Source organism: Gracilinanus agilis, chromosome 4, assembly GCF_016433145.1.
Source record: "Gracilinanus agilis isolate LMUSP501 chromosome 4, AgileGrace, whole genome shotgun sequence".
Classification (NCBI taxonomy): domain Eukaryota; kingdom Metazoa; phylum Chordata; class Mammalia; order Didelphimorphia; family Didelphidae; genus Gracilinanus; species Gracilinanus agilis.
The window spans coordinates 249,766,954-249,781,350 of NC_058133.1; the positions used below are offsets into that span (position 1 = coordinate 249,766,954).

Sequence of the window (14,397 nt, forward strand, 5' to 3'; positions counted from 1 at the left end):
ATCCTCTTAGATTGTTGGGGCCTTCCATGTTCCAGAACTGTTTGAAGCTGGAAGTTCAAATGGCTGAAAATCTTCAGTCTGAAAAGGCTCTTGAGGGCTGGTTGATCTGAAGTCCCAGACATCTCTGTAGTTGGAGAAGCCTTCAGAGTAGGAGATTGTAGTGTCCCAGAAATCCAACAGGGTCCAATGATCTAATGTCTCAGATCAAGATCACAGAACCACAGAGAATCAGAGTACAAAGAGACCTTAGAAATTATCCAGTCGAACTTTCTTATTTCATGGAGAAGGAAAGTTACTTGTTAAAGGTCACAAAGCAAACTTGTAGTTGCATATTCTAAAGTCTCAGCATCTTTCAGTTCAGGAATAAGATATGCTGGAAAATGAGTCCTAGCTTTGAGCAAATTCAAAGGATTCTGGGACTTTAGAGGGACAAATTCTCTGTATATGACCTTAAAAAGTAACTCAGACTCCTGTGACTCCAGAGAATCATGAGAGTGTGACATCCAAGAGTAGTACAAATCATATTCCTCCTAAGAGGGGTTGGGGGGGTGAGGAGAGGGGAGGGAGACAGAGAAAGAGGAGGGCATTAGATAATAAATGAAAAGGCCATTAAGAAATATCATAGAGGGATGAATGAAATGGATTCCAGATGTCCACAAAGGAGGCATTTGTGGTGAGGACTCACAACATAGAAGGAGGATCATGGGGTTTAGGAAGGAGGGAGTTACCTGTTCTTGGGGCCATGGCCTCATTTTCCCAGGGGTTGTCCTGGGCGTGCCTTCTCTAGTTTCTTCCTCCTCTCTTCAGGGATCTCTTGCAGGCTAATGCCATGATTACTGGCCCTAGGAAAATAAAAATGATAACAACAATAGTAACTGACATCTATAGAGGAGACTTTACACTTTCTTTTTATTATTTCTAAATTTTATTTATTTTTTACTTTATACTTTCTAAAGCACTTTCCTATACACTCTCTCTTTTGGTTCTAATGATACCACTATGAAGCAGATTATTATCTCCACTTCTCAGATGATAAAATTGAGACTGAGAGAAAAATGATTGGTCTGAGGTCACAATTTAGATTAAACCCAGGCCTCCTGACTCCCAGTTCAGTGCTTGGGATAGAGGAGAAAGACAGGTGTAGGAAATTATAGGAGTGGCATGAAAGGGGACAGGAAGGATATAAGTAGCAGCATCTGTCCATAGGATCATAGATTTAGGGGGTTTTAAACATTATCTAGTCCTCTTATTTTCCTAGCACAGATGCTCAGGGACCTCTCAGAGAGATGTAAAGAAATTGAAGGTGGAGGTAATGGTGATGGGACACTATCAAATCCTCCCCCAAGCTCTTCTATTTGCAATCCTGACATCTCTGTGGGCCCCATTCCCACCTTCCCATGGTTCAAGCCCTCTCACCCTGGCAGCAGGTCAGGAGGGGTAGGAATAGGTTTGTCAAACCCTTTTCTTCCCACGAGCCAGTAAGTATCCTCTACACCTTTTCCCTGTGGGGAAAAATGTGGGAAGGCAATTGGTATAGATCTGAGATTAGGAGGGAAGGTTGGTACAGGGATTAGAAGACCACAGTGAAAAGAGGCTGGATCTGGAGTAGAAGTTCAAGACCCATAGAAATAGGGGATGGTTAGTTCCAGAGAACTGGAGAGTAGCAGTCAAGGAGGAGTCTCAGAGTAGGGGCCAAAGCTAGTCCAATGGAGATGACTCTACCCTCTGGCACACTCTGGCATGCATGCCATAGGTTTGCCAACACAGTGTGAGGGTGTTGGAGGGAGAAGGGAAAGAACAAGAATAGCCTGGCATTCTGGGGAACGCATCAACTCTGGCCAATGGGTAGGAAGAAGGATGGCTATTTATTGAGAGTATTAGTGAAGAAAGTTAGAAAGATTATAATGAAACTTTACTACCTGACACATTTTTTTAAAACCCTTACCTTCCCTCTTAGAATCAACACTAGTTATTGGTTTCAAAGCAGAACAGTGATAACAGCTAGGCAATGAGGGTTAAAGTGACTTGTTCAGGGTCACACAACTAAGCTAATTTGAGGCCAGATTTGAACCCAGGATCTCCCATCTCTAGGTCTGACTCTCAATTCACTGAGCCATTTAACTGCTCCCCAGTTGATATATTTGTAAATACTTTAAACGTATTGGGTATCATTAAAAGTTAGATGCAATCTTACTACATTGTGTGATTAACCTAGAGGCAGGTTAATGGATGATTTTTAAAAAATTTTTATTTTGAATATTTTCCCATAGTTAACTATTTCATGTTCTTTCCCTATCCCCCAAATCCCCTAACCCCCCTTAGCCAACACACAATTCCAATGGGTTTTACATGTATCGTTGATCTAATGGATGATTTTTAAAAATGGGTTGTCATTTGAAGGCTTATTGTTTCACCAAAGCTTTAAAAATAAAAGGATATTGGGACAGGTGGGTAGCTCAGTGGATTGAGAGCCAGGCCTAGAGACGGGAGGTCCTAGGTTCAAATCCGGCCTCAGACACTTCCCAGCTGTGTGACCCTGGGCAAGTCACTTGACCCCCATTGCCTACCCTTACCAATCTTCTACCTATAAGTCAATACACAGAAGTTAAGGGTTTAAAATTTAAAAAAATAAATAAATAAAATAAAAGGTTATTATTTGTTTTCTTTTCAGCAAGGGAGAGGGAGAGGGAGAGGGAGAGGGAGAGGGAGAGGGAGAGGGAGAGGGAGAGGGAGAGGGAGAGAGAGAGAGAGAGAAAAGATGTAACATTGAAACCAAAGTCTTTCAGAGAGGACAGATCCCATTATGGGGGCATTCTATAATTGGGGAAGGGAACAAGATTTATTAATCCCTTATTGCATGGCAGGTAATATGCTAAGTACCTGGGGAGGTGGGATAGCAGAGGAAACAAAGGATAAATGACTTGTCCAAGGTCATACAAGTAGTGCACAGTGAGCACTATAATTACAATGACAATGATGTGTCTGATGCACATTTGAACTCAGAGCTTCCTGACCCCAGGTCCACTGAACTATAGTTGACTCTATAGGTTATCACCTTGAGTTCTGTTCTGCCTCTGACTTCTAGCTGGAAGCCTTCATTCAAACCCCGAAGAATCTTCACTGTGCTCAGGTTCACATGGATTCGATAGGCTAAGGTGAAGGAGATTGATAATTCAGAATACACTCTAAAATCCCTAACCCCAAGCTCTTCCCTGGTCCCTCATCATTTCCCGCTACTTCCAAAGCTCTTTTTTTCACCTTGCCTAGCTCTACCCTAGCCCTGACTACACCAACAACGCCTACTGTTCTTCCCACCCACAACATGCCCAAACCTTCACCCTGGCCCCAGCTCACGTAGCCCTGTAGACTCCATTCGAGAGGCTGTGTTGACGGTATCCCCAAAGAGACAGTAACGGGGCATGGTGAGACCCACCACTCCAGCCACGCATGGGCCTAATTAAAGACACAGAGTGGCGCAGAGTCAGAAACACACAGAGACGTGGAGCAGAGAGAGAATGAAGGGTGTGTTAGAAAATAAAATCAGTGCATTGGAGGGATTTGGGAGTTCCTAGGGTAGAAAGGTTATCCCAGGTGCTGGTCTGGGAAGCTCTGGACATGAAAAGATTTTTTGGAAATGGGTGGGTGTTCTTAGTGGGTGAGGGGATTACCAGAATGCAGCCCAATGCGGATGCGAACAGGAACCTCTGGCATATGGCGCATGCGGAAGGAGCCCACCGAGCTGAGGATGTCCAGTGACATGTTGGCAATCTCTGCCGCATGCCTCTGCCCATTCCTCTTGGGTAACCCTGAAGCTACCATGTAGGCATCACCAATTGTCTCCACCTTCAGGGATCAAGACAGCCAACAATAAGCTCTCCCCAATTCCCTGCCTAGTGGCTGGCTTCCGTAGAATCTCCCAGGCTGTCCTGGCTTTTTCCTTTCATGTAGGCCTCCAGGCCCAAATATTCAGTGTGGGTCCCATTCCCCTTCTGATGCTGAAGTTCTTATCTCTACCCCCTAACACTGCTATGGCATCAGAAAGAAGGTTGGGGTTCCCAGGTGGGTAGCACCTCCCTGACCCTTCTCTCTAATGCCTCCATTCCCCATCCCTATTCCTCCATGTCCCCAACCTTATAGACGTCATGGGAACCAATGATGGCATCGAAGAGTGTGTAGAGGTCATTAAGCAGATCAACAACCTCAATGGGCTCGCTCATGGCTGAGATAGTGGTGAAGCCAACGATGTCACTGAAATACAGGGTGACTTCCTCAAAATATTCAGGCTCTACTGGGATCCCCAGCTTCAGAGCCTCAGCCACAGACCTGGGAAAAAAGCATAGGGAATACAGAGTTGGAAGGTTCCATTCAGCCAGCACTGAACTATTTATTTTCTTCAAGGCACCATGGATTGTATAGGGCTGGAAGAGACAATCCCTCCCCTCAAGGAGCTCACCACCAAGAACAAAGTGAGGCACATACAAGGTAACTGATACAAGATGCCATACAAAGTAGTATGGGAGCTCAAAAGAGTAAGGGATCACCCTTGGCTGGGAAAATCAAGGAAGATATCATGGGAAAAGTGGCTTTTGTGCCAGGTCTCAGGGAGCTCTTGCCAGGCAGAGGTGGGGTATGTTTAAGGAGCAGCAAATAGTCTAGTTTGACTGGGGAGAAGGAACTACAGAAAGCTTGTATCTGTGTTGGATGGCTAGGGCAGAATGCACCTGTATTTAGGACCTCAGTCATGTCCATGGGGGAAAAAAACAATTTTTTTTTAAAAAGGAGAGAGTTGAATTAAATTATCTCCAATGTCCCTGCTAGCTCTGATATTCTATGGTTTAAAGAGGGCTACATGTTCAAGAGGTGAACCATCCTCAGGGGACTTGGCCATTGCCTTGAGGTAAAGGTAGAATCCTTGTCCTCAAAGTGTGGGTCACTGTTGGGATGAAAAGCACATGAGGAAAGGATTGGATTGGTAGGAATTATATCATAGACTTCACAGTTAAAAGGGGCATCAGAAGTCACCTAGTCTTATATCCTTATTTTACAGATGAAGAAAGTGAGACTCCAAACAAACGAAGTGATTTGCCCATCATCCCAAGGTAGCAAGCATAGGGAAACCCAGGCTTTGAACTCAAGTCTTTTCATTTCCTATCCAGAGCATTTTCCATGGCACTCTCAGATGCTCTTTTTATTTCCTTTGACACTTGCCAATAAGGAATCCTGTGATGTGGTCCCATTATTTGAATTCATTCTGCATATTTCCACTGGGAAGGAACCAATGACCATATTTTACATAATTATAACTTGGAATACTCTATATTCAGTGACATGCAAGCACTTCATAGAGTTCACTATTTGCCTTAAATTGGAATCTAGCTGTGTAGCCAGATTCTGATATATTCACAGAGACCCCTAATAGAAGAATTATCCATATATTCTAGAGAAATTGGATTGATTGGAAGTTTCAATCTTGTATTGAATCTGATCTATTTTATCCTTGTACTTTGACCACAGGCCCAATCCCACACATTCATGCTGTGTCCTGCCCCTCCATTTTCAACATCCTGCCCTCTCCCATGGCCTCTTGGGAGGCTCACCTCAGGCTCACCCCCCACCCACCACCCACTACCACCAAAATATCCCCATAGAGACACTCACGGAGGTAGCATCTGAGTGAGTAGTTTGTCTGTCTTCTGTTTCTCAAGCTCTAGCTCTTCTGTCCGTTCTCGAATCAGATCCTCCAGGTTACTAGAATATTGTTCTAGCATGCGAAGCATGGAATCAATGATATTTGTCTTCCGTCCCTTGTTGATATTCTTGAACTGGAGAGGAGGAGGTGGGGAAGGACTGGTTCTTAAGGACTCTATCCCATAACAGTCTAAGGGTGGCAGCCCTAGTTATCCCAACCCCAAATTCCTGGTCTCACTCTATCACTCACTACTCCAACCAGGGCTCCCTCCTTTCTTCCCTTTTCTAGCAGTTTTTTATTTTTTTATTTTTTAGAAAACATTATCTTCCATCTTAAAATTAATATTGTGTATTATTCCAAGGCAGAAGAACGGTAAGGGCTAGGCCATAGTAGTTAAGTGGCTTGCCCAGGGTCACACAGCTAAGAAGTGTCCAAGGCCAAGGTTAGAACTTAGGACCTCTGGGCCTGGCTGTCAATCTGCCGAGCCACCTAGTTGCCCGTCCCTAGCAGTTTAGCCACCAAAGTTGGACCTTCCCTCTCACAGATTTCCTCATTTCTACCAGCCTCTGAGTTTAGAGTCAGGCAGGGTGAGCCTAATTAGAGAATTGTGATGTCCACCATCTTCATTATCTACTGCTGATTTTAAGCTGGGGCTGAAACACATACAAAATAAATACCTACAGGCATAGAGGACACAATTTTCTACCATTAAAAATATGTGCACTTATAAAAAGTGATATTAAAAAGGAGCTGCCTACCTTGCCTGACCTATCTACTCCCAGTTCTGGCTCTGCTCCCACTTTGCTGGGCCTCCTCCCTGAGACACCTCCCTCCTTTTATTTTATTTATATCATCTCCCTCAATTCCCAATCATCAGCTGGGTACAAGATGACATTCATCCTTGGCTGCCCTGTACATATTTCTGGGCCCCCCCCCAACATGTTCCTAAGATCGCCCCCCAGTTCCTGACCAGGTCAAAGGTTGTGTCCATGTTGGGCCTTAGGTCCGGCTGCTCTGCCCAGCACTGCTTCATAAGCTGGATACACTCCATGGGGGCCTGGTCTACAGACACTGAAGGTCGGCACATAGGTGGGGGGCTCTGCACTTTTTGGATAATCTCTGTGAGAAGAGAGAACATAGAGTACAGAATCTAAGTATCAGTCCAAAACCATCCCTGACCCCAGCTGATCTAAAAATGACTTCTGGAAAGCATGTGTGAGAAAAGGTGAGGAGAGACTATGGGAGAGCGCTGTAAGGGAAATGGATTTTATGAATCCAATGAAAAAAGACAGATGTTGAACAGGCTAGAGACCTGTCAAGGGAGCCATTAGAAGGCTAGGGGCTGGGAGTTCTGGGGGCTGTTTTAGTTTCAATAGAACAGTGCATGCAGTGTGTGAGGATGGGGGAACCCCCAATGCACCATTTTGACCTTGGTGGCTTAGCCAGGGATTAACTCAGTTTGTTTGGGGCTGTTGAATGAGGCTGGTCATTTCCAACACTTCCTATACCTCTGAGGTAACCTGTCCCCAATCAGAAGTCAGAATCATATTTTAACTTTGCCCCCTAGGCAGACCCTCTGCCCCAGTCCAGCAATCCAAACAGAAACAACTCCCTAGGAAGTTCCCAACAGACTTCCAAAGACTCCAGTGAGAGAAAATGAGGTCCCTGTATTTGAAAAGGCTCACTGGATTAGCAGTTGTATCCATGACTTTAGGGGTGGGTATCCCTGGGAGTAGAGAGAGGTCCAAGGATTAGGAGTGCCCAGTAGAACCCCAGGTCTGGGAGAGTCCTGTTTTAAGAGATAAGGTCTTCCTGCTGACTTTTTTTTCCCCAAAAGTAAGCCCCAAAAATGGAGGGTTGTGGAGATACCCTCAGGGGTCAGCTCCAACATGGCATAAGGCTCACAGCGACACACTACTTCTTGCATGATGATGCCCACGCTGAACACATCTCCCTGCAGGGTCCCGTGTCGTTCCAAAGCTTCATTCCGCAGGAGTTCGGGGGCTGTCCACAAGCGATCTTGGTGGGGTTGGGGGAATGGATCACAGGACAGGGAGGGAAAGGGAAGATTCTTAACACGCAATATTGAGAGTCAAAGCCAAAATTCCATGACATTGCTCCTTGCTTCTCCCCAACTCACTAGCCAATCCAGGTCCCATCATAAGTTTCTATCACTACAAGGAGACTTGCTTCTCCTAGAATAGGTTTAGAGCTAGAAGAGACCCTCAGAGGCTCTCAGGTCCAGTGCCCTCATTCACCAGAGAAAGAAACTGAAGCCCAAGAAGGGGAAACGCCTTGCCCAAAGTCAATCAGTGTTTATCCACAGAGTTGAAACTAAAAGTCAGCTGAAAGTTCTTTGCATCAAAACTCCTTAACAGTCTCTTCCCCTGGTGGGGAGTCCTAATTCCCTCAGGCATAGACTGTAAGATGCTCAAAAAAGGGAACTTAAAGATTCTTTCTAAAGATTTTCTCACCTGTTAAAAGAAAGGAGTAAAAGGAGGGATTAGGGCGGTGAGGTGGTGCAATGGATAAAGTGCAAGACCTGGAGTCAAGAAGATTTATTTTTCTGAGTTCAAATTTTGACTTAGACTCTTCCTAGCTGTATGACTGACCCTGGACAAGTCACTTCACTCTGTTTGCCTCAGTTTCCTCATTTGTCAAATGAGCTAGAGAAGGAAATGGCAAACCTCTCCAGTATCTTGGCCAAGAAAAAAACTCCAAGGGGTCAAGAAAGGTCAGACACAAAACTGAACAACAAAGAAGGGGGAATGAGAGAATTAGTTGATCTCCAAAGACATTTTTGCCAAGATAGATGGCATGCCATATTCTCAACATGTCACAAACTGAATTTAGCATCTTATCAACTTCTCAAGGAAGTCTTACATGGCTCTGGAGCTAGCAATGACCCTTTTCATCTCAGACGTCAGACATAACTATATATAGTTTCTCTCCACATCTAGCACTGATGTCTGTACACAAAAGACACTTAATTTGCTGAATTGAATGGAACTCTTCCTCTACTCAGCTAGAAGTTTCCTTTCCTAGCTATGATTTTTATGTCAATATTGTTACCGTTTCCCTTGGCACAGAGAGGGAAAATAATTTGCCCAAGATCTGAAAGCTGGTCCACTGGCAGAGCTAGGAACAGGACACAAATCTCCGGATTTCCAATTTTCACCTTTGCTTTCTACAAGTTGATATAGGGAGGCAGCGTGCCCCTTTTCTTTACACTATTGTGGAACTAAACTCACTGGCACTATTCCTCCAATGACTGAACCCCAACCCCACCAACCATTAGAAGCTCTGGAGACAAAGTTCCCCTTTTCTCTGTTAGGATCTGAGATTTGGTGATGGGACAGAAGAATTTCTACCATGGACCTAGAGGACCGTGAGAGGTTCTTGGAAGTGGGGTGTCCATTCACTGCGCAACAACCATTGGTTGTGGTCTTTGGGTATCCAAAAAAAATCCAGTGACAAGGAAATATTATAGGTTTAAAACCAACAGGGAACTTAAAAGATTATTCATGAAGTTCAATCTTTTTCATTAAAAATGAGGAAACTAAGACCCCAGAAGGGGGATTGGCTTGTTCAATGTCATGCAAGGGGTAAGTAACAGAAGTGAGATTCAAACTCACACCTTCAGACTCCAAATCCAGGACGCCTAATATATTGCCTCTGAGGGAAGAGAGAAGGGCACTGGGAGCTATGGCAGAAAATAGGGGGGGAGGGGATTCCCTGGGGGCAGGGAGAAAGGGAATTGTCAGAGAATAAGGAAAAGGCATATTCAGAATATGAGGACATTTGTGAAGGGCATCTACCCTCAGCTTGGGGTGGCTCCAAGGATATTCTCTGAGCCTCCAGCAACTGCCCATGACCATGATCTGTGATCTTGAGCACGAATCTCCCATCCACCACACAGTTCCTGGACTTGAGCCTACCATGGGCTACCCCACGATGGTGCAAATAGCGTATGCCCTTAGAAGAAGCAAAGAGAGATTCACTGAGAGCAGGGTAGACATAATCCCAAACAGGGTGGGGGGAAGAAGGGGTGGGGAACCCAGCCTGACTGTTCCGGATTGCCTCTGGTCCCCTCCTCTGCTTCCTCCCAGGGATACCCCTCTTTCTCTCTCCCATACCTTAATGAGATCAAGCAGGAGGGAAGATTTGAACATCCAGTCAAGTTTCATGTCCCTCTGAGCGAGCAGATCTTGGAGGGATCCTCGGGCACAGTACTCAGAGACTACAGCCAGGATGCCCCCTCCCAGCCCTCCTGATGCAGCCCCTTCCATACTCCCAGCCAGGAAAAGCCCCACATAGAGAGCTACATTCTCATGGCGGAGCTCACGTAGCTGTGAGATTTGGAAAGAAAAAAGACAATTGGGCTTCAGGGGGGATTTCCTGATTGGATGGGTGGAGGGGGGGGGGGGATTCCTACCACAGGAAAAAGAAAGAGGAGAGATGTTTGGGAAGCCTCTCAGCACTGATCCCTTTCCCAAAGAGAAAAGGCATTTTGTGAAAGAAAGTCTCAATCAGAGGGGAAGGGGAAAGTGAAACCATCAGATGCTATTTGGGCTGTTGTGAGGAGAGGGACAAGTAAAGGGAGAATTGGGACAGAGATCAAGGGGTAGAAAGAACTCTTTCCTACCTTCTAATCTTAGATTTGGCTAATTCAACAAAAAAAAAAAAAGTTTTGTTATTAGATAAGCTAAGCCTATTTTACTAGACCTTAAACTCCTTCAAGGCCCAGAAGATCCATTTCCTCATTAATTAATTCAACAATGTTATTCAACAATGCCTGGGGAATATTTGATGAATGAATCTCCTACTTCCCTAACTTTTCCTCACCTTGGAGAAGGCCATCTTGGTTGCAGGACGAATTTCAGTATGTTGCTCACCTGGAAATTTCTTTAGCCAAACCCAGTCACCCTGGAGCAGAGAGAGTAGAGAATCTAGTAGGGCCACAGCCTTTCCCCAAAACAAGGAAATGCAAAACTTCCCCACTTTTCCTTAGAATTTCTTTTAATTTTTTCTTCTTTTTTTTCAATCAATGAAAATTTGTTTTTTCTCCTTGTAACAAATATGAGGAGTCAAGAAAAAAATTATCCCTCAAAAATTTTTGTCTCGGTCTGCATTTTAAGCCTATCACCTCTGAGTCAGAAGAGGGGTAGATGCTTCCTCATCAGTCCTATGGAATCATGGTTATTCATTGTCTTGATCAGAGTTATTAAGTCTCTATGATTTTGTTATTGTATAAATTATTCTCCTGGTTCTGCTCATTTCATGCTGTACCATTTTGTACAAATCTTCCCAAACTTTTTTTTTCCCAGACTTTTCTGAAAGCATCCCTTTCATTATTTCTTATGGCATAACATATTAATATGCTATAATTTGTTCAACCATTCCCTAATTGATTGGCATTTCCCAAAGAGCTACTGTGAATACTTTTAAACATATGGATCCTTTTCCTCTTTGATTACTTTGAAGAACAGGCCTAGTATTACCGCATCAAAGGATATGTTGTATACAAATTAGTAATGGGGAAGGAGGAGAGAAGAGAAGAGTTCTGGGCTGCCCACAGTTCTGCTAACAGGGCATTAATGTGCTTGTTTTCCTATGCTATCCACGACTAAACAAGGAACCGTTGGAGTCTGATTACAGATCAAAGCTGCCATCTTCCATTTTATTTCCTTCGTAAGTTTTTTATTGTATGTGTGATATGTGTCTTCTATAATTACATGATCAATATAGAATATGTATTGCATGAAAGCACTGGCATAACCTATATCACACTGTATGACACTTTAGAGATAAGGGGAGGAAAGAGGGGGGAGAGAAAAAAATCTGAATCCTAAAATTGTTTCTACATGTAACCAGAATAACAAATGCATATCTTATAAAACAGAGACCTCTTTCTATTTTCGTTCATTTATTTATTTATTTTTGGTTTTTAAAACCCTGACCTTTTATCTTCATATCAATTCTAAGACTGAAAGGCTGGGCAATCAGGGTTAAGTGACTTGCCCAAGGTCACATAGTTAGGAAGTGTCTGAGCTCAGATTTGAACCCAGGTCCCCCCAACTCCAGGCCTGGCACTCTATCCACTGAGCCACCTAACTGCCCTTAGTTACTATTAACTATTGCCACAGAAAAATCGCTCTCATTTTGTTAAATAGAATTCAGTTAGAAACAGGCCTCGGAAAAGTCATCCTCCAACACAGGAATCTGTTCTGCCTGATTATGTTTATTTATTATAAAGATTTTGGTTTTTCTTTCTCTGTCCCTTCCTCCCTGATCAGTGGGATGGAATAGGTGGGAGAGGAGACAATAAATACTTGAAAATGGAAATAAAATTTAACTTAATTAAAGAAAGAAAAATCAGCATTCTACTGTTATTCTTTTCTATTTAATGTTCTCTGTCCTGTTGCACCTTTTTTTGTAGTTGGAACTAAAGCATAAGCATGTAAGCTCCTCTTGGATAGAGTCAATGAAAGAATCCTTGGGGCAGTCCCAGTAATAGTCAGGAAGCACAGGGGTGGCATGTACTAGAACCTGTTCCTGTGTAATTTTCATTTCTTCAACCAAGTCTCGGATTTTGAAAGCTTTTCATTCCATAATTTTTGGAGATAGGAGTTTTTGGTGTGACATCTTTTAAAATTTGTTCCTCCAGAACAGAAACTATTTGTTCCTAAGATTTTATAGAATAATGTCATGTCCAGGTAATAATGGGAAATAATAGTTCATTCTAAGATAACACTCCACTTTCAGTACAGTTTATTGATTGACCAATATTTTGATCAAGGGTATTTCAAATATTAATAATATGGAAATAGGTCTTGATCAATGATACATGTAAAACCCAGTTGAATTGCTCATTGGCTACTGGAGGTGGGGGAGGAGGGGAGGGAAAGAATATGAATCATGTAACCACGGAAAATATTCTAAAATAAATAAATAAATAAGATTAAAAAAAATTTTAAAGGATATTTTGAGGTCTGGATTTTCAGTAAAGGAAATTTGTTATCTTTTCAGTCTATGAAAGACCCTGAGCTTCTGAGATGTGTAATCCTAGTCACCAAGTTGTTGTGACTGTTTTTATAATTATTTTTATCAGCAATAATTAGAAGCAGCTTCAGAGGCAAGAAGATGGAGGTTCAAATCTTCTCTCTTGAGCCCAACTGAAAGGCCTTGAGAGAGATTAAGTATAACATCACAATGCTCTATCATTAACTCTCTACTAATAGCTAGCATTTACCCCACTTTACAGATGAAGGAACAGGGGCATCAGAGGTTAAGGGACTTGCCTAGGGTTACTGTGTTAGTAATTGCCTGAGACTGGATTTGAACTCAGAACTCCATCTCTACAAGTCCAGCACTCTATCCAATGGGCTAACTAGCTGCCTCTAAAGCTGGAAGCTGCAGAACAGGTGTCAGGTGTTTAGAGGGAAGAGCAGCTGGGTGGCTCAGTGGATTGAGAGCCAAGCCTAGAGATGGGAGGTCCTAGGTTCAAATCTAACCTCAGATACTTCCTATCTGTGTGACCCTAGGCAGGTCACCTAATCCCCATTTCCTAGTTCTTACTATTCTTCTGCCTTGGAACCTGTACACAGTATTGATTCTAAGATGGGAGGTAAGGGATTAAAAAAAAAAAGTTCTCTATATTGGTCACTGACTAGACTAACAAAATTTTAATTATTATCATACCCACTATCACTAGATAATCCCAACATATGTGGTCCTTGTCTCTTTTTCTCCATTAGCTGTATCATGTCACATCTAAATGAGTGGAATTGTACCTTCGCTGGTTTCTGGCAAATGGCCATCCACCTTTATAAAAATGGTTGAGTATTATGGATTGTTGCTATCATTGTTCAGTTGTTTTTTTTTTAATGACCCTGTTTGGTTGTTGTTGTTTTGTTGTGTTTTTTTTTTAAGCAAAGATACTGGAATAGTTTATCATTTCCTTTTCCAATTCATTTTACAGATAAGGAAACTGAAGCAAACAGTGTTCATTGACTTATTCAAAGTCACACAGCTAATAAATATCAGAGACCAAATTTGAACTCAGATTCTCCTGACTCCAGGCCCAACTCTTTATCCACTGCCTATGTATTATAAAAATTTCCCTTATATCCTGGGGCCAGAGGAGTCTATGTTAAAACATAATATATTCTAAAACATTTAATAGAAGTTAATGAGGGCAGATATGAACATGCCAGTCTGTCTATCCTGCATTAGAACTCTGGGGTATGACTATAAAGCATCTCCTTTATAGAAAAGATAGATGGTCCAGAAACACAACCAGGAGATGAAGCTGGAGTTACAGTTCTCAAGTTCAGATCCCAACTCTGCTACTTACCACTTATGCAACCCTGAGCAAATCGCTTAACCTAAGTCCCTTTAGGAGAACTGGATAACTTCTAGTTTAGAAGGAAGCTAATGGAAATAAGGTTCCTTCCATTTTCAAATCTATGGTTCTATGCTCTTCGTGAATACCGAAAGACAGTGTTGCCATGTGGCATGTGGCTCAATGTTATCATGGCCAAATGCAAAAAAAGGAAGGAAGGAAGGAAGGAAGGAAAGAAGGAAGGAAGGAAGGAAAGAAGGGAGGAAGGGAGGAAGGAGGGAAGGAAGGAAGGAAGGAAGGAAGGAAGGAAGGAAGGAAGGAAGGAAGGAAGGAAGGAAGGAAGGAAGGAAGGAAGGAAGGAAGG

The 14,397-nt window shown here is 43.0% G+C and overlaps 1 protein-coding gene across 1 annotated transcript in view; it reads right to left on the bottom strand.

Annotated features, from left to right (window-relative positions):
- Positions 1-748: 748 nt before the first annotated feature.
- Positions 749-14,397, bottom strand: part of GUCY2D (guanylate cyclase 2D, retinal) — a 25,815-nt gene continuing 12,166 nt past the window's right edge. The window contains exons 7-18 of the mRNA XM_044673919.1: positions 10,535-10,615; positions 9,826-10,038; positions 9,508-9,664; positions 7,559-7,708; positions 6,660-6,808; positions 5,659-5,822; positions 4,131-4,323; positions 3,669-3,843; positions 3,355-3,453; positions 3,056-3,150; positions 1,417-1,502; positions 749-842 (exon numbers count right to left, since the gene is read on the bottom strand). Of these exons, the coding sequence (XP_044529854.1) occupies positions 749-842; positions 1,417-1,502; positions 3,056-3,150; positions 3,355-3,453; positions 3,669-3,843; positions 4,131-4,323; positions 5,659-5,822; positions 6,660-6,808; positions 7,559-7,708; positions 9,508-9,664; positions 9,826-10,038; positions 10,535-10,615 (1,656 nt within the window). The remainder of the gene's footprint in view (positions 843-1,416; positions 1,503-3,055; positions 3,151-3,354; positions 3,454-3,668; positions 3,844-4,130; positions 4,324-5,658; positions 5,823-6,659; positions 6,809-7,558; positions 7,709-9,507; positions 9,665-9,825; positions 10,039-10,534; positions 10,616-14,397) is intronic.